The 27,785-nt window shown below is 37.9% G+C and overlaps 1 protein-coding gene across 5 annotated transcripts in view; it reads right to left on the reverse strand.

Annotated features, from left to right (window-relative positions):
• The window catches only part of MYO16 (myosin XVI), a 391,786-nt gene that overhangs the window by 227,659 nt on the left and 136,342 nt on the right, over positions 1–27,785 (reverse strand). For all 5 annotated transcript variants that reach the window (XM_030476550.1, XM_030476548.1, XM_030476549.1 and 2 more), the window contains exon 5: positions 6,258–6,366. In XM_030476550.1, the coding sequence (XP_030332410.1) occupies positions 6,258–6,366 (109 nt within the window). The remainder of the gene's footprint in view (positions 1–6,257; positions 6,367–27,785) is intronic.

Raw genomic sequence — 27,785 nt, forward strand, 5'->3', positions numbered from 1 at the left:
GCATATTCTGACATATGTATTCTGACTGCTTTTTTATTAGTAACAATCAAAACTGATTAAAAATACATGTAACCGGGATTTTCATTTTGATCTTACTCTCATATATGCCAGACATATATGTTTAGAAATACATGTCCAGATGTGTTGCCCAGGTGTTGGCAGTTGTGGGGCTGCTGGGGTGGCTTCTGTGGGAAGAAGTCAGGCTTTGTCCCATGTGGACCATAAACGGTTCTAGTCAGCTCCAGCAGACCCACTGCAGGACACAGTGGATTCTGCCAGCCAAGAGTGATACCTCTGAAAACATATTTAATGAAGTCCAGAAAATAGCAAACAGAGACGAAGAGGGAACAAAAAGAGGGAGAAACAGCTGAAGGAACACCAAAGTCAGAGAAAAAGGAGGGAGAGTAGGTGCTCCATGTGTTGGAGCAGAGATTCCCTGCAGTCCATGGCGAAGCAGATGGTCATTTCCGAAGGAATTGCATACCTGTGAAAAACCCACACTGGAGCAGTGGAAAAGCGTAAAGAGGAAGAAGTGACAGAGAGAAATTGCTATGTACTGACTGTAGCTCCCCCCACCCCCTGGACTGCTTGTGGGGGTAGAGAAGTATGAAGTGAAGCAGTGAAGTCAAGCCTGGGAAAGGGAGAGGAAAGGTGTTGGTTTAATGTTTGCCTTTCTGTTTCTCACTACCTGAATCTATTCCAATTGGCAATTTTGCCCAAGTGGAGGCTGTTGTGCCTGCGACAGTAACTGGTAACCAATCTCCCTGCCTTTATCTGGATCCACAAGCTTTCTCATTCTACTTCCTCCCTCTGTCCTGCTCAGGAGGGGGAATGAATGAGCAACCGGGTGGGATTTGGCTTTCAGCCCAACCACACCAGATTTTATTAATAATTTCAAATTACTTTAAATTTTAAATCAAAATAAGTTTTTGGATGTATCTTCCTATAACATTCTAGATTACTGTACACTGTCAGTCTTACAGTAAATTTTTCCTTAATCCTTTGTCCACTACTTTTCTGAATCAGCTTTTCCTGCACATGTAATTTCCTTTATGCCGTTAACTTCTGGCTTCAGGGAAATTCTCTTTATTGTAGTAATCTATGAGTTGACAGTTTCTGGCTAATGTTAAAGACTGTTTCAGTGGAGGATTCTGTACCAACCCTTAGCTTGCAATTTTATTGATTCTACCTACTGCTGCAAGGCAGAAAAAGAAACTTATACCTTCTACTTTGCAGTTAAAAAGTAAGGCTTAATCTATTTGCTAGTAAGAATTTAATAAACCATGGTCTGTTTTTTGTGCAATCTGCAAATATTTTAACTAATTTAAATAATAAAAAACTACCTAAGTGGATAGGGCTTGCACATGGGTTTGGTTTTCTGAGACACCTGAATATGATCCCCTTAATATTCAGAGAACAAAACAGATCCATTATTCACACAGCTTGGAATACTATAAAAGATTTTGATTAAGTTTATGAAATCTCTATTACCATCAAAGGTCAATATCCTTTTACCAGCTATCTTAAATTCATCTACCCCACAGAAACCAAATTGTTAAAAACAAAAAGAATGCTTTGTAGAAAAGCAATAACCATTTATTTTCTGTACCTGTGTCATAGTAGAAAAAGAAAAGCCATCTATGCTTTTAGGTAGATATGTTATTTAAATATAGTTGTTCTTAAAAAAAAAAAAACCTGACAACAGATAGTTTTCTTTTGGTTTTCTAATAATCTGTTGTGCATAAACTCTCACTATACAATAGACAAGAAAGATATTATTTTCCTTTCAGATGTGTAGGATACCTAGACAGCTCTTTAAAAAAAAGAAGCAAATATCCAGGTACTGTTTTCTCAGACTAAATAACAAGGCTGTTCTCAGAATGCACAGTTATACTACTGAAAGCTGAAGCCTAAGATCTTGGAGGACAAATAGGAACACCTCTCTTTTGGAAAGAAATTATACTGTAAATGTGTCACCTCCTATCACCTGTCAAATACGGAATCAAGAAATATCTGTCACTCATTTGTAGTTTGAATCTGTCATCTAATCCACTCTGCAACTAAATACCAAGAAAGGAAGTAAACAAAAATGTTGCATTGTTCAAACTATTAAATATTTAAAACAGCCTAAAGGAAAAGGATCTTATGCCATAACCAGAATTTCACTGACACACTTCTACAGTAGACTATTCTGTCTCTAAAAACAAAGAGAACATGCTAGCAATCATTTAAAATTTGATTTTTTTAAATGGTATTAATACAACAAAAGCTTTGCTTTAAAACATAAAGCTGATAATAATCTACATAAAGGTTACAGAAGGTACCACATGGACTTTCTTGGTGATTCCAATAATCAAATAGGTTCAGAATAAAATAGGAGAAATAGTTGGGGGGAAAAAACACAACCTTTCTACACTTCCTAATATTTTAATTTCACCTCTGAAGAGAGATATTTCCAGGAAGTAAACAATGGAGGGACAAAAGGCTATAGGTGTAAACTGCAACAAAAAAAATTTCAAATGAAAATAAGAAGAAAAAGAATGACATGAAGATGGCTCAGCACTGGAATGGGATCCCAGAGTGTAGACCCTCCAATCCAAGATGGCCCTGGGTAACCTGGGCTACTCTCAGTTTGCCTTGCCTTGGCAGGACATTGCAGCAGATGGTCTCCTCATCCTTAAATGTCCTGACTTTCTTTTCACAGCAAAATGAGAAAACTAGTAAGATGCAAAACCAATGATATCTTGGTGCAGAAAAAATTCAGCAGTGTTTACCAGTGTTTTCCTTAGTGGCTGGTCAAATGAGTAACATTTCTGCTCTCTAGAGACAGTATGTCCTAAAACGCCACTAATGGTAATAGGAATTAAGACACCAAAGCTAGTGTATAGGCACCTATATATAGACCTGTAAATTTAAGTATAACCTTGAACATAATCCCATCCTATGTAGAAGACTTACTACATCTCAGCTAGCTAGCTGTAGTAGCTACTCTGGACTCCCTTTATAGCACTTGGGAAGAAGCATGCAGTTCAGATTGAAATTCAGAGTACCCATTACAGATATCTACCTTTGAAGCAACTGTTCTGCTGTAAGGAGGGGTTGCTATAGAGTGACTACATGACACTTGATTTTGATAAATTGATCCCAATAAGGACCTGGAGCTCAGGAGCACACTAGGCTCCTGAGTACTCCTCGGACATGATCAAATATCGTACACTTAAACTATTTCCACCACTTTCCTAAATGTGAAACTGAATGCTGTATTTTCCCTTCTATCCTCAATTAGGGATATCTCAAATGAAGCTTATAGAATACTAGAAATATTACCCAACACAAAGGATGCTCTTATACACAGGATATGTACTTCAACTTGTTTTTTCTTAGGTAAGTAAAGTCTACTATTGCTTTTTTCAATCAGTAATCAGTTTAGTATACAATGTAACATTAGTTACATAACATAACGTAACATCAAAGAAAGCTGGTTTCTGTACAGGAAATGAAATACATAGAATTTCATGTAGACTTCAGTAATATGATCTCCATATAATGTCTCGATGAGCTATATTCCATAACAATAATCTATACATAAAAGCTTTCAGGCAGTTACTAGAGGATTAACTTTACTTTGCACTTGTGATACTCCTGTGCCCTAACAGATCATTTACAAACAGAACTTATAGAACTAACTTCCGTAAATAAATATATTTAAAATATATAAATCAGTATGTGCATCTAAGGCTATCGTTATCAACTATGGCTCCAGGCCCTCCACAGCGTAAATTAGGTTAACTTTGACAATGAAGAGGGATTTCCTTCACTAAGATCTGCAGTGCAGTTAAACAGATACAGTGAACTACCACAGTGATGAAATCTGTAAGAAATTATAAACACACAAGGCTTCTAAGAACTTTAATGTCCCCAATTAACAAAGTTTTCTGTAGCATCAAAATTACTTACTCCAATCTTGCTTTGTTTCATGGAAGTAAATTGATAGCTTATTTCTTGTTAGCTGAGCCATAAGGCACTAGATTTTATATTTCTCTCTGAACTTTGTAGTTAGAGGTAATGATTAGAGTATAGTCTATTTTACACAGCAATCTGTAAACCAGGATGCTGTTTTTAGGCTGCTGATATTAAGGAAATAGTTTAAGAATGCAGGGAAATATAGAGAATGGGGAAATATGCATTATACATTGTATTTCAAGGGTGAGGCTATAGGCGGATATTTCACAACACTGCAGGCTGAAGATGGTATTTATTACAGGATCAGCTAATGCTCTTGTACAACCAGATTTTTGGCCATGAAATTGCTCTGTGTTGGGGTATGCATATGCAGGTGTGTATGGGGATTACTGCAACGGCGAGGGCTTCACAAAAACAGTCCACAGAGAAATGTTTTGTCTGGCAAACTAACTCATACTTATCCAGACAGCTTTATTGCCTTCAAGGATTCCCTCTTCAACTACTATTGAGCATGGTTGTGCAAAGGTTATATACCAGGCTATACAAATATTTCAGAGGACACTAATTAAATTTTAAAGATTAAGTGTGGAATCAGGGCACTTTGAGCTGCCTACTGTTACAAGAAGAGTAGTAACAGACCAAGCAAAGTTCATGGCATTTTGTCATTGCTCACCTACAGGCCAGGATTTCATGCAGTGCTGCAATTAAGGGGTAGGACTGATCTACCCTAACAGTCTAAAACTAAGACTGATAAACTACTAATTGTCAATATAAGTTCTTATTAGTCAGCAGAAAGAAACAGTCCTGTAAGTCAGCTCTCCTCACTTAGCTGGGTTTAGGAAGAGCTGAAACAATACATGTATTTCCTGTTTCTCTCTATTGACCAAAACAAAAGGTTTGGATTATTAGCTCAGGCTTAGGTAAATAAAGTTAGTGGAGGTAGATCTCACCTTCATCATGTTTACCTTTTCTTCTTTGGAAACATCCCACATTCACACAATCATTATTTAATGAGGAATGGTGCCTCTCCTATCTACTGGAAAAGAGGTAACACTGATAACTAATTTAGAGTCATCCAATGTTCCATAGAAGCTCCTTTGATGTAGACACTTTGCCAAGGAATAACCACACAAAAAGACAGACAAACCAAGAAAAAAGGAAGCATTTTCTGATGGATCTGCATTAATAATTGCAAGTAGACTATATCTTGTATGCTACGTGTTAAACACTACATCAGCCAATGTTTTTGGAGCATTTAGACTCCAAATATCTGCATTTTGCAAGGCAATCAAGTTTTTAGAAGCTAATACCTGTCTTGCCATTAGAAAAGTCCAAACCCAGAGTTCATGAGCTATGAAGACATTGCCAGGCACCAAGGAAGCAAAATTATAAAATATATCTGTGAAATACACTGGATGTGCTATGGACTAACAGCATAGGATGTGACACCGAGTATCATTGAGAGCCCAACTTAACTTCTCTTTTAAGTGTCATTAACAGGATATAACTTAACTTAGTTCATGTTGAAACAGGTTTCTTATATGGAGACAATGTTGAAATTACATATGTTTATGTTACTGCTCATTATTTCTGCTTAATACATTTTCTTCAGCGTTATGATAAGCCACATACAATGTTAAGGCAACCTATTATAGTCAAAAGCAATGCCAGAAATCTCACTTCAGAACCCATACCTAAGTTTGGAACTGGCGAATAACAAACCCTTTTTTTCAATACAGGTCCTGTCATGTACAACATATTAAACATACTTCATAACAGAAATCTAGCCAAAGTATTTTCTCAATACAAAACAAAACCTATATTAATATTTTTGAATAAATGATAAAGTTTTGTATGCATTTTCTTTCACATGATTTGCAGAGATTTATTTATTTAACAGTCCATCATTGGAAAAAATAGACTGAGGCTATGCATAACTCACATGTGCAATGAAACAAAAGGTGAAACTTGGTACTCACATTGATAAATTAATTGTTTTAAAAGCTTTTGCGTTACTGCAGTTTTGCTTTGAATTCACTTTCTAGCATCTCCATATGAATGGGCAGAAGCAGATCTGACACTGTCTGACACTGACAAAGCAGATCCCTTTGTTAATTGTTCCAATCTAAACACACTGAAAATTTTTGTGACTCCAAATTATCTTCCTCCCTTTATCTCCACACTAATATAGTTTCACTGGCTTCAGTGCCAACTTCTGTTAAATCAATATCCACCTTTTTCATTTTTATGTCATGTTCAATAAAAACATTCCAGAAGCTGAAGAGCTGACTTACCGTTTTCTTCCAAGAACATCAGAAGGATGCTGCTAGATTCAGTCCCTTCTATGGCATAATCAAGGGCAATGTTTCCATTAACGTCTTGCAGAAGCACATTTGCTCCAGCCTACAGACAAGAATTAAAAACATTTTAGGATTTTGAAGTGAAATCTCAAAATACTGCTGGGGTTCTTGTACTTTCCCATTCAAAAACATTTCAAAGCTGGGATTCTTAGACAGCAGGCTGATTATAATCTGAAACAAAAGAAAATAAACCAAAACACACACAAAAAAAGGCAAAATAAAAAAAAAAGGACTCTAATGTCAAAAAGCTGGCTTTGCTTGGGACAGCTGACACTGTTGCCACCCTAGCTGTTCAGCCTGTGTTTACCGCACAGATGCCTGAGCTGCTCACCAGTGAGTTTTGGAACAACCACTGCTTGCAGCACAGCATTTTAAAGTAAAGTAAGCTGTTACTCATTACAGTTTGCCTTAAAACACTAAACAGTAAACAGCAGTGGTTCAAAAGCTGACTGACAAGCAGCACAGACACCCATGCAGCAGGGATGGGTAGACAGCTGGTAAGGGTAACCTTGTCAGATGGCCCAACCTCTTATGGCCTCATCCATCAATCCAACCTCAAAGAGAACCATCCCTTGCTAAATAAAATTGTCATTTGTCACCAACTGGAGACAATGAAAGTGAGCGTGATGATTTTAACTGTAGTCCCTAAAGGAGCCAGGCTGACATTTCTATAAGTTTCATTCAAAATTCAATATAAAGGACAGACAACTGAAAGGAGTCATCAGGAGTGGGCAGATGGATTAATGAGAAGCTCGAAAATAAACTACCAGCATGATAAAAAAATTGTATTTTCTATAGTAAATGTTGTTAGTGCAAGAATTTGCACTATGAAAGGCAATTTTTTTTTTTTTTTTTTTTTTTTTTTTTTAAATAAGAAAGCTCTCATCCTTGAAAATATAAATGTCTGGTAGATATAAAAGTTTATATTACAGTGAAATGCCATGTATCTTCTTTAAGAAGCCATAACTTTAATTTATTTCAAGTGGTCTCTCTATGGCTTTTAACTGTAAGGAATTATGAAATAGGAGTGACCTTGGGTAAATTTAATTACTTTTCTTACCAGCTTGTATGATAAAAAGTTTAACTAATAAAAATGAGGAGTACCAAGGACAGCCTTTCTTAAAAACAGAGCGTCAGAGGTCAACTGTAATAACTAATTATTAATAGAAGGTATGACTGCTTCTTTCAGGAGCTTACTTGGTAAGTACTGTATCAAAGAGAAAGTCATAATGGGCTCAGTTCCTGGCTCAGAGTGAAATGTGATGTGGAAAACTAGTAATTCATGTAGGCTTCATGTCATCAAACTTTAGATGTTGAAGCTGGACTGCTAATCTGAGGTGATCTAGGTTCCCATCACAATGATAAGGGGACAGACAGACATCAAAGAATGTAGAATCAAGCAAGTAACACATTTTCATATGTAGCTGACTTGCATGCAATAAAAAAGCACAAAGCCTTGAAGGTACCTATCCTTCCCTGCATGTAAATTACCTCCAGGCAATGCCAGAAGAAGGTCATGATGATAATAATACAACAAACCTACATACATTTTCTTCCTTGTTAAGAAACCAAAAGACCTTTGACATATTAAATTCAGGAAAAGTAGGATAATTAACTTGGCCATGAGCACTCTTTTCATTCCTAAATTGTAATGTCACTGGAAGAAGGATATAACTTCGAATTACTAATCTCCAAGTCATTTTTATTGGGTAGTTCTACATTAATTGATTTCTTAAGAAATGTTCACAATGCTCCCAAACAGAAGGTCAAGTTTGGTGAAAGCTGTGGCAGCAGAAAATACTCTCAGAATTCAGGTAGAGAAACAATTCTGGACAATGGTGCGTGTTTAAAAGTATATACTTGCTTCAAAATAAATATTTGGGGTTTAATAATAAGCATTTTTAATAAAGTGTATGTATCATCCCTGCCTCTCAGGTTTGTATCACCTGTGAACTTACCAAGGGTGTGCTCTATCTCACTGTCCAGGTCATTAATGAAGACCTTAAACACAACTGGACCCACTATTAACCTGTGGGGTACACCACTACTGAATTGCCTCCAGCTGGACTTTGTGCTGCTGATCAGAATCTTCTGGGCCCTTTCACTCAGCCAGTTTTCAATCCATCTCACTGCCTACTTACCTAACCCATGCTTTGTCTATGAGGATGCCATGGAAGGCAGCATCAAAAGCCTTACTAAAATAGGTGTAAACTACATCCACAGCTCACGCCTCACCCACTAAGCTAGCCACCTCATTGGAGAAGGCGGTTTGACTCATCTGACTTCAGCAAACCTAATTTTAAGAAATATACCAAATGTTTTGAGAATAGCTACAAACACTGTGATTTGTAAAGTCTGTCGCTGGCTATTAAACAAGTTTTGAGTTGGGGAATTTTACTCAATTTATTGGCCAACTAACAAACTTCTAATTACAGGTTCTTGTACCAAGAAATAGAAACAGACAAACAAAACATTTAGAGAACTACACTCAGACTCCTCTCCAGACCCTGCTCCTCCCATTCCCATCTCCAATCCTGTTGTTGCCAGCATGCTACGCCTGCAGTGGGCAGCGTGGGAGATTGGGGTCAGCACATCATGGTTCCTTTACTTTGGCAGCAACTTGTTTCTTCCTCCACTGCTCTGGCATGGGCTCTTTCACCGATTACAGTCCTGCCAGAGTCATAACTACCGAGCCCTCTGCTCGGTTCCTGCTTTGGCTGTTCTTTCACTCCTGCCCTGCCTGCAGCCACCTGCTGTCAGCATTATGCAGGTTATGCCCAGTACCAAACTCCAGTGTGCTTTAGAAAGCAAGTCATTCTAGGTATAGAAAAGTGGGAAATTCCACTGCATTTCCCTTCCTTCGTGTATTACACTAGACATTTGCCTGTGATACATGGGAAGTTACTTGCTGATAAATGTGACACACACTTTTCAGTTGCTCAGGATTTCTTTTATTCCCAGGCACCTCTCAGCTAGTTACAGCCAGTCATGGAAGCTGATTTGAAATCTTTTTTTCTAATTATAATGTAAACTGCCCATTTAGCTTGTATAATTAAAGACAAGATAGCAATCCCACAGGTGGCAAAAGACATGGCAGAAGCTCACACAGGTAACTGGTAGGGGTCAGAACAGAAAAAATGAAAGAGAGGCAAACTAAGAAGCCGAAAACCAGCAGGTTCAACCAAGAATACAGATAGTGCATGACAAAGATGTGGAATATGTCACAGGTAATAAATGTCACAAATATTGCAGCATTAGCTCAAATTCAGATGGCCAAAATTGTGCTGAAGAAATTAAGTGCTACTGTTATATATATGCCCTTGTACACCAGAAAATAAGAAGCTCACATATAAATAGAAATGCGGATGGAATTCAGATTATCTAAATATAGTCCTACTTTGTTCTTAGGTTTCTGTTCATAGTTCTTGAAGAAGATATGAGGAATACTATCCCCCAACTGCTGATATTAGAGTTTCCAAATTTAATGCATATCTTGTTCATATTCAAAACATAATTCTGTATTTATTCCATTGCAATTCAAATGTTTTATCCACCTGCTTAAATTCTGCATGCAGTGCTCAGTGTACATAAAAAGTTTCTGGCTTACCCATTCTCAACACATCCTCATTCTCAAGTAATTTCTCAATAAAAAGATAAATGTATTGCAAAAGTTTACCCAATATATCCCATAAATACGAGAAATATTTTTGAGAAAAATATGTCTGCAATGATAAATTGCTTCTATTTTAGAAAGACTGCAGAAGGAACATCTTTAAATATATTATTAAAAAATGTTCCCAGAGACACCTAGCTTAATACACAGAATGCAAAATGTGCATCTCTGCTATGCAGAACAACATCCATACGTAGAGAAAGCATATGAGAGTGAACTCTGGTGATCAATAACTGAATGGACAGTGACCAGTTTGCACACTGTCCCCATATATCCAGAAATCAGAGCCTGCTGCCAAAGAGAAAATACCTTTGGCTAGTGAAAGGAGATAAGACTTCCCTTCTGATCCCAGAAATGATGATTCAAAAGACTTCAATTTGTCTTAGGATCACTTTACATTTTTTAATCCTGTTCTAATTTCTGCCTGCTTATTTGTAGAATCTCTAACACTTTTTCATTTTAGACAAACTGAGCAGAACAGCTTAATTCCACATATATGCAAAACTGGTCACCCTAAAGATTAGGTACTTAACTCAGGAGCAATATAGCATCAGGTAGACTAGATGTGAACAATTTCACACTACCAATCTATGTGTATACCCCCATTTGTTGCCAAAATGAAGTAGCTTGAGGCGACTTCCCTTTCAGTGGAAGAGGAATGAACAACTTCAGATTCACTGTAGAGTACGCAATACAATGTACATGCTCAGCATAATTTTCACATGATCACATCTTTGTATAGCTAAACTTTTAGCTAATTCTGAATAGCACAGGGAAGAACATCACTTTGCACACCAGGATACAGTAGGAGCTGAGCTCGCTCTTCCCAAATAACGTTCCAGAAGGTGGGGACCAAATAGCTTTTGGTCTAAGCACTACTGGAAATTCTGATTCATGAGAACTCACAAAAAACAGTAACTTCATCACCTAATCACATGTGAACTGTGATTAGAGGACTCTGGCTGTGAGCATAGCAAGTGTCCTCTGTCCCTATACAAGCCACCATTGTGACTTTGCCCAAACGCAAGAGTATTATAAATGCAGATACAAACTCTAAAGACTATGTTGCTGTAGCTATATCCTAGAGGATCAATATCCTAACTCCCACTAGTAAAATAAAGAGTTGAGTTTAGTTCATATTTATACATTTGGGAAGCCTAGTAATACTGTTAACTCACGAGCAAACAATTTATTTTCTCTATAAATTGCTCTTCTTTTTAAGAATTAAATCTAAAAGAATTGAATTGAAGAATTCAATTAAGAATTGAAATCTAAAAATCAATTTAACACACAGGGGCAAACCTTTAATTAAATATTCAATTTTTTAAAAAGTCTTAAAACTTCCTTCTTCTATACAACAGATGTAGCTTTATCAGTGCTACTTACTAACACCTACAATCCTTGATGGTGTTTCTTATTGCAGTGTTTCTTATACATATTATCTCATGATTCCCAAAGGAGAAATGTATCTACCTACCATTACATGAAAAAGAATAATGACCCAGGAATCTCCATTCTGAGAAATGTGTCCTTCTTTACAAATTCAGAATTTTATCTTCCTTTCTGTCTCCCTGAATTCCAAAATATTTTATGTATCAGCACCCTAACTTCATCAGGATAGCTAAAAAACACATTCTGTCAACACTTTAAGGACATAATTGAAGGCATTTTGGGGCTGTGGGTTTAGACCTTCTCCAGCCATCTCCAACCATCTCTTACATTCAGGGACAGAGTTCTAATTACTAGGTTGTATGTCCAGAAACATAACACCATCATAACTGTTTGGACTGCAATGTAAACTGATTCAGGCATTCTCAGAAGACATCTAACTTATGGAGGTGTCCCAAGGACTTGGGAAGGATTTGGGTATGTCTCTGCCTAGCTACTATCTCTTGCTTAGCTCCCCAGCTAGGATGCTACAGTTTATGTACCCAGGGAACTTCGTGCTCACAAGGGATAGCTGGTTGAACTGCTTTCTGAAGCAGAGTCAGCATTCATACATCTTAGGTGGAAGGAAGCCAGGTAGACTCCAGAAATCTGGATCTATTGCTTAATGAAGGAAATCAGAAATAAAATAAAGCATGAGGAACACGTATGGATAACTTAAAACCCCCTCCCAACAAACAGTGATAGAAATAACTGTCTTGTTAATGTACCCGTTGCTATGCAAAAAAACCCCAAGTCTTCTCCTAGTAACAGACTTCTGCACAGTTGTTATTGTGGTTTGAGTGCTCCACAGTATGCTAGTTATGTGCAATTTGCACAGTCACCTGTCAAGCCTCCCCAAAACCTGACTTTTGGATATCTATTTCTATTCTTCTTTACATTTATATTAGTAATCTACTTTTATTCCATTCCATATACTCCATACATATATATATTTAAAAAAAAAAATTATATGTAAGTAAATGTACTAAGATTTACATAGTATTTCTCTCTTCTATGTTAACCACTGTTTCCAAAAGGGAAAGGGTAGCTTTTTTTTTTCAGTAACAGCTTGGACAATTCACTTTTACTTCATTTTTTTAAATATAACCACGATTTACCAACTGTTCCTTTCTATAAGATGATGTTAACCATGTAATTATACCATGACTAAATGTAATTCTTCACCAAACATTTGTGGCATTTCACTTCCTGTTTTCCCCCCTTTATTACCCATTTCTTCACATTAGTTTTTGCTCACTGAAGGATGTCCAAGGTTCACATGCATGCTCTCATGCATACCATGGTTACTGTGCAAATGGTACCTCCTTCCAAAAACCCCTATATATTATCAATTAAAAAGAAATATAATGCTCTATTTACTTGTGAAAAAGGAAACACTGAAGAAACCACATGTGCTCCCGAGCTTCATGGTGCCATGCAATCTTGCTCTCTAATCTCAAAGGTTTACATAAATTTTCATTCGATATGCCAAATCCCAGAAATCTATCTGGCCCCTCTTTTTGTGGCTCCTATTGGACTTGCCTCTCATTAATTAATGAAGTAAAAGAGATAAAGTTGCTCTACACAATATCGTGGTTTAGGTCATCAGCATTGGATTTCACTTTTCACAAATTTACGATGCTAAGCAGAACAGGAACAGTTCCCAAGGCAGGGCTCAAAAAAAGTCAAAGACTTCTTCACGTTAGCAAACCACAGACAATGAAATAAAAGATTAAATGAAATTGAACAGCTGCTCTAAGTTCAAAAGCATGTTTTCCTTCCAACTCATTTCAACAACAGATTTTCTGTAGGCAGGAAACTGGTTCACAGATATAACAATTTAGTTACTTGAAGAGCTGGGGAAAAAAAAAAAACAAATGAGGTTTTTAGTGATTACAATTACAGATTCACCATTGACAGTTCCCTTACCTGATCTTATCATAATCCAGGTTACAAAGAAGGAAACTGACACATAAAAGCTGTTACCTCCTTTCCCTCCCCCCCCCCGTTTTTGAGTACAGAATAATCTAGAAACTATTTAACTAAATCTAGATATTGTCTCTCAGAATGTTGATTGCAGTCTTGATACTTTCATTTTAACTTTTTCCACATAAATTTTTAAGGAAGCCCCTTCCCCATGACAATGCAGATTCTTAAAGTATTTGGGATATAGTTAATCTATTTCTATCAACTCCAGAGTAACGCAAGGATTCCTTTTTCAGAACAAAAGGTCAAAAGAAGCCCATGAAAAGCCAGCTTTCCCCTGAGCAAATTCAGGACTAAGAGTCTATCATAGACCTTACCTATTTCTAAATTTTTACTTTTATTCCTCCTTTCCCTGGGCTTGATCGAGAATGGAAGAGTGATCACAAATGTTTATAAGCCATCTATAAAGATACGTATGTTCCAGTAGAGTCCATGGCAAACAGTACAACCACCTCAAAGCTGCTCTAGCTTCTGTTTTGGCTTTAATGACCCTTAATGTAGCCTGCCAAAAGAAAAGAAAGACAAACAAAACAACATATTCCTTTTATGGAAGACAGGAGTGGGACTAGTAGAAAACCATTCCCCAAATAGGGATACCTGCTATACAGTTAATCCTAGCAGTCTCTTTTCTTTTATATATCTCAAAGAAAACAAATAAATCAAAATATCAGCTGTACAAAAGCAACTTTTCATGAGCCCATTCTTCATCCTTTTTAGGGTGGTTTCCATAGCTGCAGTACCTGAGGGGATATACCTGATGTTTGATTAAGTGGGAATTTCAGTAAGTCAAGACGATGACTTGAGCTTCAAAGTACTATGTTTTACAAATAATAAACTATAACTTCTCTCAGGCAGTTAAGTTACTTGCAAGTAGCCAAGTTCCACTTCCAAACACCACTATCCCGCCAACCTCCGTAATGAATACCAGACCTAGGCATATCTTTTCCAAAATAATAGGTTTTTCTCAGTGAATTCTTGTTTATCGAAACATGAACTTTTAGAAGTATTGAAGAAATGCAAACAACAGTCTCATAATGTAGAAGTTTCCAAATTGAAAACATTGTGCTCTTTTCTTTCCAGAGTGTCTCTTTGCAAAATAATCTGAAAAAAAACAAACTCTATACAGCAGTTTAGAAGCAAAATCTGTGGGTCCTGCTCAGCTGATTTCCACCATAGTAGGGCACAATATTAAGGCATATTCATGAAAACAAATTCTTTCTTATAAACAAATGGAAAAACTTCTCACTTCCTTTTAAATGGACTTGCAGAGGGCACAGTCTCTGTAAACTGGGTTGGCCCACTGCACAGGTACAGGACTTCTTCCATAATCTTGAGTCAATGGTTACCTGCAAATGATTTGAAGCAGGAGTTCCCACCTCTCACAGAGGAAAGATACTGATGATCAGCTGTCTGCAAGCTTTGTCGTATTTCAGGGCTTTAAACTCTGTAGGAGTTGCTACTGTCTATGCCTGTCACATTACCAAAATTGTTCTTTCACAAGAAGCAGGAACTGTCTGCCATCTGGATGAGCTTAACTTTTGATATAAGTAAAGGTTTGAATTCATTTCGGCATGCCTGATCCCACATCATAAAAACGCAAACACAAAGCTCAATCCCTTATGTCTGCAACAACACAGCCTACAGAACCAAAGCTGGATTCAGAGCCTTGTAAATGCCCTCCAGGCACATAAAATAAACTGAAGAGGAAAGATCGCGTATCTTCAAAAAGATATTTTAAAGGAAATCAGGGGGTAACTCAGTGCTGAAAATTTTATGTCAATACCCTTATATAATTGCTAAAACATATGCGTTCATATTAATATAAATTTATGCTATGCCGTTACTGTTTATTTTTTTCCCCTCATAGCTACATGTTAGACCAGTCAAAGAACCTTCATACAAATACAGTTGGAAATTCACTCATCCTTGTGTAAGTAAAGTATTTCAGGTGCCATCTGGATACAAGTTCTTTAATTCATAGCACTTCCGGGTTCCATGTTGCAGAAACAGGCACCAAAATCTGAATATGCAGCTCACGGTCAAACAGATTTATGGGTGCATGCCAATGTGCGATAAGAACATTACAGTCTTCCAAAAATCACAGGCATCTTAACCTCTGTGACACATTGGTCAAGAAAGGGTAAAGAAATCCATCAGTACAGTGGCTGTTTATAAATAGCATTATATAGTTATACACATATAAGATCACCAATGCCTACAGAAATACCCAAATGTATTTGAAAACATACTTCTTGGTTGTTGAATTACTTCACACAAATAATAAAAATAGTACTTTAAAATCATCAAAGTTCCAAAACCATTTTGACAATCGTTTAATTCATGAATAAGGCATTTTTTCCTTAAACTAATAGAATGTAGGCAATGTCAGCGCACACAAAAGATTTTCACTAGAGTTAAAAAAAAGAAAAAAAAAAGGCTGTCATGGCACATATTACAGATTGCTTGACAGGCATAGTCTGTTTGACTAATGCATTCAGAAGATAAAAGAATTAGCACTGATGACTGAAAACTAAAGACCAATGTTTTCCCATCTGTTTGTGCACCATGGGGACTTAAATTCCACCCATCAGCTGGAAGGCATGTAAAAGGCAAATAAAATCCCACTCAGTTCCAGTACTGAACACTTCTGATAAGACTACAGGAGTATAGTATGTTCTCAGTAACACCTTTTGAAATAAAATACAACTAAGCATACAGATAGAAGATTAAAAGTTAAAAACTACTAACACAGAAGCTATAAAAAAAAAAAATGTACATTTCCCAAGTTACTACTATTTCCATGCCCTAGCATTACAACATTCTTGAAGAGCTGGGAACTTCATAGATTCTATGAATTCTAAATGCACACAGCTATTAAATTGGATCTTAATTAGTTGGCAAGTCAGCTTTCATGGTGGTTCTTCATATTCTGACTCCTAACATACAGGTTCCAAGGTTTCTTGGAATTTTAGATCTTAATTTCTAAGCTAAAGTCTGTTTTCCTTGACCTAGCTTTACCTCAAGGAATTATTTTTATTTCCCCTCTTCTCCCACCTAAATATATGAATACACACAGAATCATCCAGCTACACTGATTAGAAATTGGAAGGACAGAATTATTTTTGTTATACCCGTTTTGTTTCTTTACTTTCATAGTTCATCCTGTATTTTTCCAACAACTTCACGTAATCATTCTCAACATAATCAAGATCTATAGCGCAAATGCATAACCAAATTTTGCCATACAATTTGGTATATTTTCTTCATATGCAATCACTTCTGTTTTTAAATCTGTGAGGAAAAAGGCTATAAGAATATCTTTTCTCTTACTCTTGTTGGCTAAATACTAGTTGAATTATGGGACATTTGAGGTTAGCCACAATGTAGAGCAAATGAGCTAATAGGTCTTTTGATGTGACACTGATTTCCACCAGCAAGTTTGACCATGGGCACAACATGTTCAAGTCCAGTACTAGGGTTCCCACATAGCCGTGAGTTTAAACATCAAATTCTCCAGTCTCTGCACGTAAGCTTTATTCAAACAGAAATTACAGAAACCAATCTTACACTGAAGATATGCACTTAGCTTAATTTGAATCAATATTTCAATAGCCTACCTGCCAAAAAAATTGCCTTGCATTAATAAAAAAATATTATATTACAGAGCAATTAGTCAAGAATTTATGTATCTATGATTCTTATCTCCAAAGCCAAGCATGACAAAAAGAAAACAGTATCTATGTTTAGTATAGAGATGTGTGCAAGGCTACGAGAATATGATGTCATTGGTATCACAGAAACATGGTGGGATGGCTCCTATGACTGGAATGTCGGAATGGAAGGTTACAGGCTGTTTAGAAAAGACAGGCCAGGCAGACGGGGAGGGGGTGTTGCTATCTATGTCAGTGATAGGCTAGAGAGTATGGAACTCTGTCTGGGGATGGGTGATGAGGTAACAGAGTGTTTGTGGGTCAGGATCAAAGGGAAAACAGCAACGGGGACATTACGGTGGGGATCTGTTACAGGCCGCCTGATCAAGAGGACTCTGTGGATGAAGCGCTCTACAGACAGATAGGAGCAGCCTCACGCTCGGAGGCCCTGGTCCTCATGGGGGACTTCAACTATCCTGACATCTGTTGGAGGGACAGTACGGCCCGGCACAAGCAATCCAGGAGGTTCCTCGATTGTGTGGAAGACAACTTCCTCTTTCAAGCAGTAGAGGAGCCGACGAGGAGAGGTGCCATGCTGGACCTTGTGCTCACCAACAGGGAGGGACTGGTTGGAAATGTAACGCTCCAGGGCAGCCTTGGCTCTAGTGATCACGAGATGGTTGAGTTTGAGATCCTCAGGACGGTGAGAAGAGCGTGCAGCAAGCTCACTGCCCTGGACTTCAAGAAAGCAGACTTTGGCCTCTTCAGGAGCCTCCTTAGTAAGGTTTCATGGGATACAGTCCTAGAGGGCAGGGGGGCTCAAGACTGCTGGTCGGTATTCAAGGATCACCTGCTACGTGCTCAAGAGTGTTGCATCTCGACTAGAAGAAAGTGCAGCAGGAGGGCCAGGAGACCTCCATGGATGGACAAGGAGCTGCTGAGGAAACTTAGAGGGAAAAAAGAAGTTTATAGAAGGTGGAAGCAAGGACAGGCGGCCTGGGAAGAATACAGGAGCATTGCCCGAGAAGCTAGGGACCAGGTCAGGAAAGCTAAGGCCCAGTTAGAATTAAGTTTGGCAAGGGATGTAAAAGATAACAGGAAAGGATTCTATAGATACGTAGCAAATAAAAGACAGACTAGGGACAACGTAGGCCCTCTCCAGAAGCTATCAGGAGAACTGGCTACCATGGATTTGGAGAAGGCTGAGGTTCTTAATGACTTCTTTGCCTCAGCCTTCACCAGCAAATGCTCTGACCACACAACCCAAGTCTTGGAAAGCAAATGCAGGGACTGTGAGAACGAAGACCTTAGGCCCACTGTAGGAAAGGATCAGGTTCGAGACCATCTTAAGAACCCAAAAGCACACAAGTCCATGGGACCTGATGAATCCATCCACGGGTCCTGAAGGAGCTGGCGAATGAAGTTGCTAAGCCACTGTCCATCATATTCGAAAAATCCTGGCAGTCAGGTGAAGTTCCCGATGACTGGAAGAAGGGTAATATAACCCCCATTTTCAAGAAGGGGAAGGTGGAAGACCCGGGGAACTACAGACCAGTCAGCCTCACCTCTGTGCCTGGCAAAATCTTGGAACAGTTTCTCCTGGAAAACATGCCAAGGCACATGAAAAACAACGAGGTGGTTGGTGACAGCCAACATGGCTTCACTAAGGGGAAATCCTGCCTGACCAATTTGGTGGCCTTCTATGATGGAGCCACGGAACTGATGGACAGGGGCAGAGCAGTTGATGTCATCTACCTGGACTTGTGCAAAGCATTCGACACTGTCCCACATGACATCCTTGTCTCTAAATTGGAGAGACATCAATTTGATAGATGGACCACTCGGTGGATAGAAAACTGGCTCGATGGCCGCACGCAAAGAGTTGTGGTAAATGGCTCGATGTCCAGTTGGAAACCTGTAACGAGTGGTGTCCCTCAGGGATCGGTGCTGGGACCGGTCCTGTTCAACATCTTTGTCGGTGACATGGACAGTGGGATTGAGTGCGCCCTCAGCAAGTTTGCCGACGACACCAAGCTGTGTGGTTCGGTTGATACGCTGGAGGGAAGGGATGCCATCCAGAGGGACCTTGACACGCTTGTGAGGTGGGCCGATGCCAATCTTATGAAGTTTAACCAAGCCAAGTGCAAGGTCCTACACCTGGGTCGGGGCAACCCCAGGCACTGCTACAGGCTGGGCAGAGAAGAGATTCAGAGCAGCCCTGCAGAAAAGGACTTGGGGGTGTTGGTTGACGAGAAGCTTAACATGAGCCGGCAGTGTGCGCTTGCAGCCCAGAAAGCCAACCGTATCCTGGGCTGCATCAAAAGAAGCGTGACCAGCAGGTCGAAGGAGGTGATCCTGCCCCTCTACTCTGCTCTCGTGAGACCCCACTTGGAGTACTGCGTACAGTTCTGGTGTCCTCAACATAAAAAGGACATGGAGCTGTTGGAGCGAGTCCAGAGGAGGGCCACGAGGATGATAAGAGGGCTGGAGCACCTCCCATATGAAGACAGGCTGAGAGAGTTGGGGCTGTTCAGCCTGGAGAAGAGAAGGCTGCGTGGTGACCTCACAGCAGCCTTCCAGTATCTGAAGGGGGTCTACAAGGATGCTGGGGAGGGACTCTTCCTTAGGGACTGTAGTGGTAGGACAAGGGGTAATGGGTTCAAACTTAAACAGGGGAAGTTTAGATTAGATATAAGGAAGAAGTTCTTTACAGTGAGGGTGGTGAAGCACTGGAATGGGTTGCCCAGGGAGGTTGTGGATGCTCCATCCCTGGCGGTGTTCAAGGCCAGGTTGGACAGAGCCTTGAGCCATGTGGTTTAGGGCAAGGTGTCCCTGCCCATAGCAGGGGGGTTGGAACTAGATGATCTTAAGGTCCTTTCCAACCCTTACGATTCTATGATTCTATGTTTCTTTCTGGAGGCACCTCCTTGGTCAAAATACCTGTTGCACAGTTTGAGTGCTTCTCAGAAAACAGCCAAAAAGACGAGGCATTAGGGTATCAGCATGGTGCTAAAAGCATGAAGAAGCTCCTTTTTTATAGTGTGCAAAGAAACCCCAAAGTTTAATTGAGATACTTATATGAATTGGATGGACCGGTTTGTCACGAAAATAAGCTAAGACATACTTTCAACCTTTTTAACCAAACCATTTTCTTTGAAATCAAGAAAAAAAAAAATCAGAAGAAATCTCAGAATATATTTTCTCACTGTAATGAGAAAGTTATACTGGAAGTTGATGTAGACTAAAGAATTGACAATAAAGAAATTATAGCAAAACCTATTTGTGCAATATCATATCACAAAGTTCTCTTTGCCTAGAACAGCATTCAGTTCTATTTTTAAGACACTGCAGCGAAAATGCAAAAGATCAGAATGAGGTCAACAAAAAGGGTGGTTGAAGTACAGAAGGATGGCTATTTGACTTGATATTGCCAGCTCTCAAATTATTTGGCAAGAAAAGGGAATTAGAAGGGAAACTTCAAAGAGCACTGATGACTAAAGACTAAAATTTCCCCATCTGCTTCTGCACATGGGACTTGCACACTTCTCATCAGTAGCACAGCTTATGGAAAAAACGTTAAATTATTCAAGCACTGAATGCCTCTGATAACAGTATAGGAGCGCACTTTCTTTTCATTTTTATTTTAATTGTAATCATTAAAAATTATGATAGACAGAAAAATTATCAGTCCCTGTCTTATAATACTGCAACAAAATGTCACTTTATGAAATTATTGCCTTTTATTTTTAGAACAAATAGAACAAAATCCTCCTTCGCACAGCAAGGAGTAAGCCTTTAGAATTCCCTGTCAAAAAGTCTTTCAATTTGACGCTACAGTTAGAGTTAAAAGTTACTTTACAACCATTAATAAAGCTTGTAATCACATACGGTCAACCAAATCTCATATTTTAGGAAATAAAAAGATCACTCCCTGGGGCTAGTGAGAACTGTAACTTGTGTACAGTATTGGACAGTTAGTAAGACATAGCTTCATTGTAGGCAAAATGGGGACGGGAAACATCCTCTGACTATCAACCATAGTACTGCTAAGTACAGGGCACAAATAGGAAAATAGGACAACATATTTTACTAATATGTTTCCTACATATTTTGTGTGTGTGTATATATATATGCAGGCATATATACATGGGGAGGCGGTCATACATACATATATACACATACACTCTGCAAACAAAACATCTGGAGAAAGTCCTGCTTAGTAGCTTCACACAAAGGGTCTCCGACCCTGACCCACTACTGTTGAAAGCACGGCAAACAAAACTACTACATGGAGCAGCAAAGAACAGTAGATGACTTTGATGGCTCAGTAAAGATTGGAAGCTGATTTTGAGGAGCTGGTAGCTTCCAGGCTCAATGTGAAAAAACATAAATGGTGTAAAATCTAACTAGGGGCAAAACTGAAGATGGCATTTAACATGATGGTCTTCTCCTTACTCCCTCTCTGTGGGAAGCTACTCTTTTCTTACCATCCGTGCACACTGTCACATCCATGACTGTATTTGTGCAACCTGGAAAATACAGATGCTGAATGTTTGAATTTTCATTCTTCAGTCTATCTTGAGATTACATACACACAAATATATAGATATAGATATAGAAATGTAAATTAAATATGCTTCAAATGGCATATGGAAATAAATATCACTACTTCAGACATGACATTAGATATTACCATTTTACTAATGCAGAGAAAAATTCAAAGCCTACATTAATGTATATATATGTACAGTAAAAATAAAGAATAGCCTGTACTACGTCTGTGGCATAAAAAGCAAGAGATTAAACAGTACCTAATAAATTATAGCTGTGTACACTGTATAGTTTCTGAAAAGATAAATGCATTAATTTCATGCAAAAACCCAAGAGTATAAAACTGCTAATTTAACTCAGTTAATTTGCATTTTTGTTACGAGACAGATTCATTGTGTTGATTGATAACATCAGCATATTCCCAGTGTACAGGGAAGGGACTGTACAGCAGCTTAATCTGCACACAGGGTGACACTGTCCTGCTGGTTAGTAATTAAATCTATACACTCTACAAATAAGTCATCTTCTGAAATACCAAATGTTTTCAGGAACTTTAGTATGTCAGTCATCTTAGTACAGAACTGGCTTCTCAGAACACCAGTGTTTAATTAGAGAACTCGCCAGACAAGCAGATTATCTTATTATTTTCTTGCGCTTGGGTAATGGATGAAGTGCAGCAGATACCAAAAATTCCAGACATAAAAAGTAGTAACTTGCTGTGTGGGACTGAAACAGCTTACTCCCTAAAACAGCTGTGAGAGAAATCCACACCTTATGCTAAATTTTCTCATTGATTATATGAAAAAGAAAATGTACACTTATAAATCCTACCAATGCAAGCATAACTACAGCCAACATTTATATATTATTCAAACATATTATTCCAGGTTTATTTACATAAAATGCTCTCAATCAATTAATGCATATATTGGAAAAGTGTCAGAATTTTAGACTAAATTGAAACATACTCTAAAGGCATAATGCTATGTTAGCCCATCAAGGATTTATCTGTATGTTTTATCAGACAGATTTTTTTATTCCTTTTCATATAGTGTAATATTAGCAGTAAATGATGTGGTGATAGGCACCTATCATCTTCCTATCACCTTGCCCAGCAACATTTGTCCATAATCATTCCCTTATTGTTCTCTGGTCTTCATCCCAAAAAATAAATTTTCCCAATTTCCAATTCTCAGAATTTTAATGAACATCCTTCTTCTCAATAAATGCAATATCAGTAATCTTGAAATATTTATTTTAATTCAACAAATACTTCCCATCTTTTAACATTTTGGGAAAAAAAAAAAAATGTACCGTGTTTCGAAAGCATGCAATATATTATAGTTCTAATCAGAGTTGTTTGAGATAAAGGCAAGTCTGATTTGATTTTTACACAGCTAAAAGTGCAACTGTAATTCAGAACTCGTATAAAAAGCTACTTTTTTCCTGTGATTTCATACTCCAGCTTTTATACACATCTTTCAACATCCTCTTAGCCTTTCACCCTTGCAGACAGCAACCACATCTTGCTCAAGGTCATTATCAAATACAAAACAAAATCTCCTACATTCAACTTTCCACTATTTTTCATTTCATGTCTTTAACTCCTACACTTATTATGCATCCCAGTCTCATTATCTGACATTGTTCTGCACTGAACTGAATTGCCTGCTTTTTCACACATTGTCTACACCAATTATTCTAGATTTGGGAAGTCAATGTTTTTCTCCACCTTTCCTATTCTAATTGAAAAGTCTTCAAAACCACATGAAAACATAAGCCTTTTACTGACCCTCATGTCACCTCATTTATTACCTCCACCAACTCTGCACTGTTAAATTTACCTAAACCATCTGCTTTCAGTATGTAAGCCAGTTTTTTCCTTCAGCAGTTTTCTTTTTAATGACTTTACACATCTATCTCTATGGTGACATATCAAGATAAGTTGCCCTTGAATTTTTGATAAATTGTATCAGTGCTGCATTTTCCCCTACTAGCTCACTCAGAAATTCAAGAATTCATGAAGATTTATTTGATGGTTCTATTTTCATAGGTTCATGCTCCCAAGCCCTTCTAAATTATGCATTACAAAATATGCTATACTGATATTTCATTCCAATGTTTCCCAAATGAAAACACACAAAAAGCCATATAAGATTGAGGGGGAGGGGCTGTTGATTTGAGGTTTTGAACATTGCAGGCCAGCTCTATCCAAATAAATAACATGGGATTGACTTACCTGAAAGAATACCCCTCTATCCTTTTTTTTCGTTGATTGTGTTTTGGGGGCTTTGGTTGGTTGGTTGGTTGGTTTGGGTTTGGTGTTTTGTTGTTTGTTTGTTTGTTTGTTTTTTCCAGAAGACAGTAGCTGACAAGATTCCTCTAAAGTCTGGGAATCACACATACCTCCCTTCCTCCCTTGCCATAGTTCTGTTTTCCTAGAAATTTGGACATGTTGCAATGTTCTGAGAGATGCTAATTTTTCTTAGCCTCAAGGAAAGGGTGATGGTGGGAGATCTCAAAAGACAAGATGCATGTTTCTGGCTTATTATAGTTGCTGTGAATAACTTGATAAATTATGGAAAGAAGATAGGAGAAAGAAGGAACTGAAGGAGTCTCATCCAAGTTGAACATTTCATAATTTCCAAGGGTGCCTAAATACAGAGGAATGCAACCTTCCCCTTTGGTTGATGGGGTGACATAGATCTGGCTTGGTAAACGTCTCCATTATCTTTAAGGTCCCTTCCAACCCAAACCATTCTATAAATCATTCTATGATTGTGTGAATACACTGCAAGTGCATGAACGAGTGAGAGCACCGCTGCCAACACCTTTTCATTCTGGAGCACTCACTCTTCCCACAGGACACCCCGTCTACTGTTCATAACATGGAATCTTCTGACCTATGAATGGAGTACGGGTTGCCAGCATCAGTCTGTACATTAAATATTAGTAAAGCTTAATTTCTTATTTGTTCTTAATTTTTTTTTTTTTTCAGAAAAAAATAAAAGATAACAATAGAAGTTCTAATACCCCAAATGAATCATCTTGCGCACCTCATGGTGTGTTCATCCACTTTGAAGACCACTGCACTAGACCTCACAATTTTCTCATTTCTGATTATTTCTTATATTTGTATAGCTCCTGGCAAAATCTGAAAGCCAGTAAGAATGAGGAACTCAGCAGAAAATGCTAAGTTATTTCAAGCAAATGTCACTAAAAGATTGTCTTATAGCACTTTTATTTTCTTTTTGTAATTCTTTTAATTATTTCCCTGAATAATCAAGCTCCTTCACTGGCATATTTCTCATACATCAGCTTTTTCATACCCCTTCTTGAGATAATATTCAGGTTTATGAACCAGTCTGCAGTTTCTCTTACAAATACTGCTGAGGCACACAATTAGTTACAGCTCTAAATACCTTTCTCTACTTACTACCAGACTTTTTGTGGCCTTGGGGTTTCTTTTCTTGAGGGAAAAAAAAAAAAAAAACAAAACCAAAAACCCAAGCTTTTTGGTTTTTTCTTTGCCTTGATTTCACACTACTTGCCCATTATGCATTTTCTTTTCAAATATCTGAAAACAGCATATTAAGAAAAACAAAATTATTTCAAAAACTTGAAAACCACTAATGTTTTTCTCGTAGTTAATATGTCTAACTTCTCCTTCTAAATTATGTTATTCCATAAACTTTTCTCCTGCTTGTTTTCAGGCCATAGAAATTTCGCCATAATCTGACAGGCATCAAATATTCACCACATAACACTATTTGCTGCTTTTCCACAAATGTATAGTTTCTAATATCCTCCGCATGTTACTTTATTATTTTAAGCACACAACTAGGATAATTATATCTGCTCAGCCCTCTGAACAGATGTCATGTGAGGATGTAATACTAGAATGCATCTTCTGAGGCATTACTTTGATAATGCAGGTAAACACATAATATATAATCTCATTCACAACATTAAGATAAATTTTAAAGCCAATTAGGGGTTGGGTTTTTTTGTCCCCTATTACTCCTGCATCAAACACTGTTTTCCAACCTATGTCCCCTAACATTCAGAAAAGTTACTTTAATTTCCATCTAAAATATATTCCTGGACATTTTATAATGATTTGTTTTCATGCCAGTAGTAACTTCAGACTTTAATAGCTCTCTTTACCTCCTCCTCTATCCAGATATGTTTACAGAAATTTTTACAACCTCTCTGTTTTGATTTTTTTTTTTAAACATCAAACATATTTTTAGCCACTTCTCATAAGATACGCTTTCTATTCTCCTGTTTATATTTGCAGTTTTCCTTGGTACAATTTACCACTCCTGAACATGGCTGTATGTAGTTAACTGCAGGCTGCCCTTTCTTGTATAGTTGTAACACTTTTCGCTCTCTACTGGAAACATCTTCATTCTGACAAATCCAAGAATCTCTTTTCCCTATTGGCAGCTACATGTTTGTCGCATATAATCATTTTACAATTGACGAAAGCTCCAAGGTCTTTTTCCATATTTCCAACTGATTATTCCCAAGCGTATCACAGAAATGCCTGTTACTCATAACTCAGACATGACCTTGTACTTTGTACACTTAATTTCAACCCATTTTTTATTACTGAAGTCTTCAAAGATACCCTATTCTTTCTGCACAACATTCTAATCCTCACCCGAATTGACAAGGCATTGCAGTTTTGTCATCAGCATATTTCATTATCATACACCCATTTTTCCTCCCAAGGTTATCACTGAAAACTCTAAATAAAACAGCATTGTAGCACCAATCCTGAAGAAACCCCAGTAACTCTCAGGCCCATAGTTTCTCTCTTAATAGCTGGGCTGTTGTCTTGTTTCTAAGTTCTTGACTACCAGGCAGATTTCCACTTCTCTAATTTAACTAACAGGTTTCCTCATATTCCCTACTCCGTAAGAGCGACTCACAGAGTAATTGTGTCACTGAGTCAAGCAGAGGCCACCTGGCATAAAGAATGAATCTCACCTTCTACAAATATCCTCCAGTAGTGGAACATCCCCAGATCGTCATCATCATCTTACCAAAAAATAATGTTTACTGAAGATCAAAACCCAGATTTTCATTATCTTGTCATTCCTTCATCCTCTTTCTCCAGGGATCAAGAGAATTACAGTGAAGCTGATTTAATATCCCCCATCTTTGTGCATGTAGTCCACCTCTTGGCATATTTATCCTGCCCTGCTCAAGCCAAAACTGGGGTTGTTATTTCTCCCAACAGGTCTAACTCCCTTTTACCTCCAGGAATTTTTATTTTCTGGAAACACTCTGATGCTAAGGAATCCAAATTACACACATCTGCTGGTACTAGCACTGCTGTATGTCACAAGTCACTCCCCAAACCCCAAATGTTTTCCAAAAGCAAAATCCAAGTACTTTCTGCCACCACCTAGAGGAGTATGTGTGTGTAGTTTTTTACTGTTGTTTAAAATCATGTCTCTTCTTAGACTGATTCCTTATTCCTATCAGTGAAATGTATTAAAGAATAGCCAGGCCCCCAACTTATAGTCCAGGGTAGCAATCTCCAATTTTTATTGGCAACTAAATGTCTTGATTATTGTTCATATTCATTTTCCTCCACTTTAATAAATCTTCTAAGTTCTATCTTCTTGTAAATATGCTATACTTTATTTCATCTTAAATTAGTATCAACTAGTGCTACTGTTAGCCAGCTCCTCCAGTTCATAATGTTTCTACTAGCAAGCATAACTCCTCTTTGTGAGGCCAGAAAGATTCAATTCTCTCACTGTTGTCACAGAGTTCTTGGAGATTTCTAGCCATCCAAGAAGTATTTACACACTTTTCAGACAAAATCACTGTCTTGTCTGAAGAAATATTTTATTTTCTGTGACTACTTGCTGTGCGAAAAGACCTTTATTCATCCCATGATTTAGCATTCTTTGCACTGTGAACTGCAAATTCTATTTCACTGGTTATTTCTTTTGTCAACTGAGGTTTCCAATGCTTTTTCTTACGTCTTCATATTATCCTTATTTCTTTACTAGACTATCTCATTACCCTTATGATAGCGCTCAAAGATAAAATGCTTTCCGAAGCTGCTGTATCCAGTTAGGCTCCTGTTCTTATCTCTCCTTGGACCACCTTTAGTGCTGCATCACTAGCTAGCTTCATTGCTTTTCCCAGTCT

Source organism: Strigops habroptila, chromosome 2 (genome assembly GCF_004027225.2).
Source record: "Strigops habroptila isolate Jane chromosome 2, bStrHab1.2.pri, whole genome shotgun sequence".
Taxonomy (NCBI): Eukaryota; Metazoa; Chordata; class Aves; order Psittaciformes; family Psittacidae; genus Strigops; species Strigops habroptila.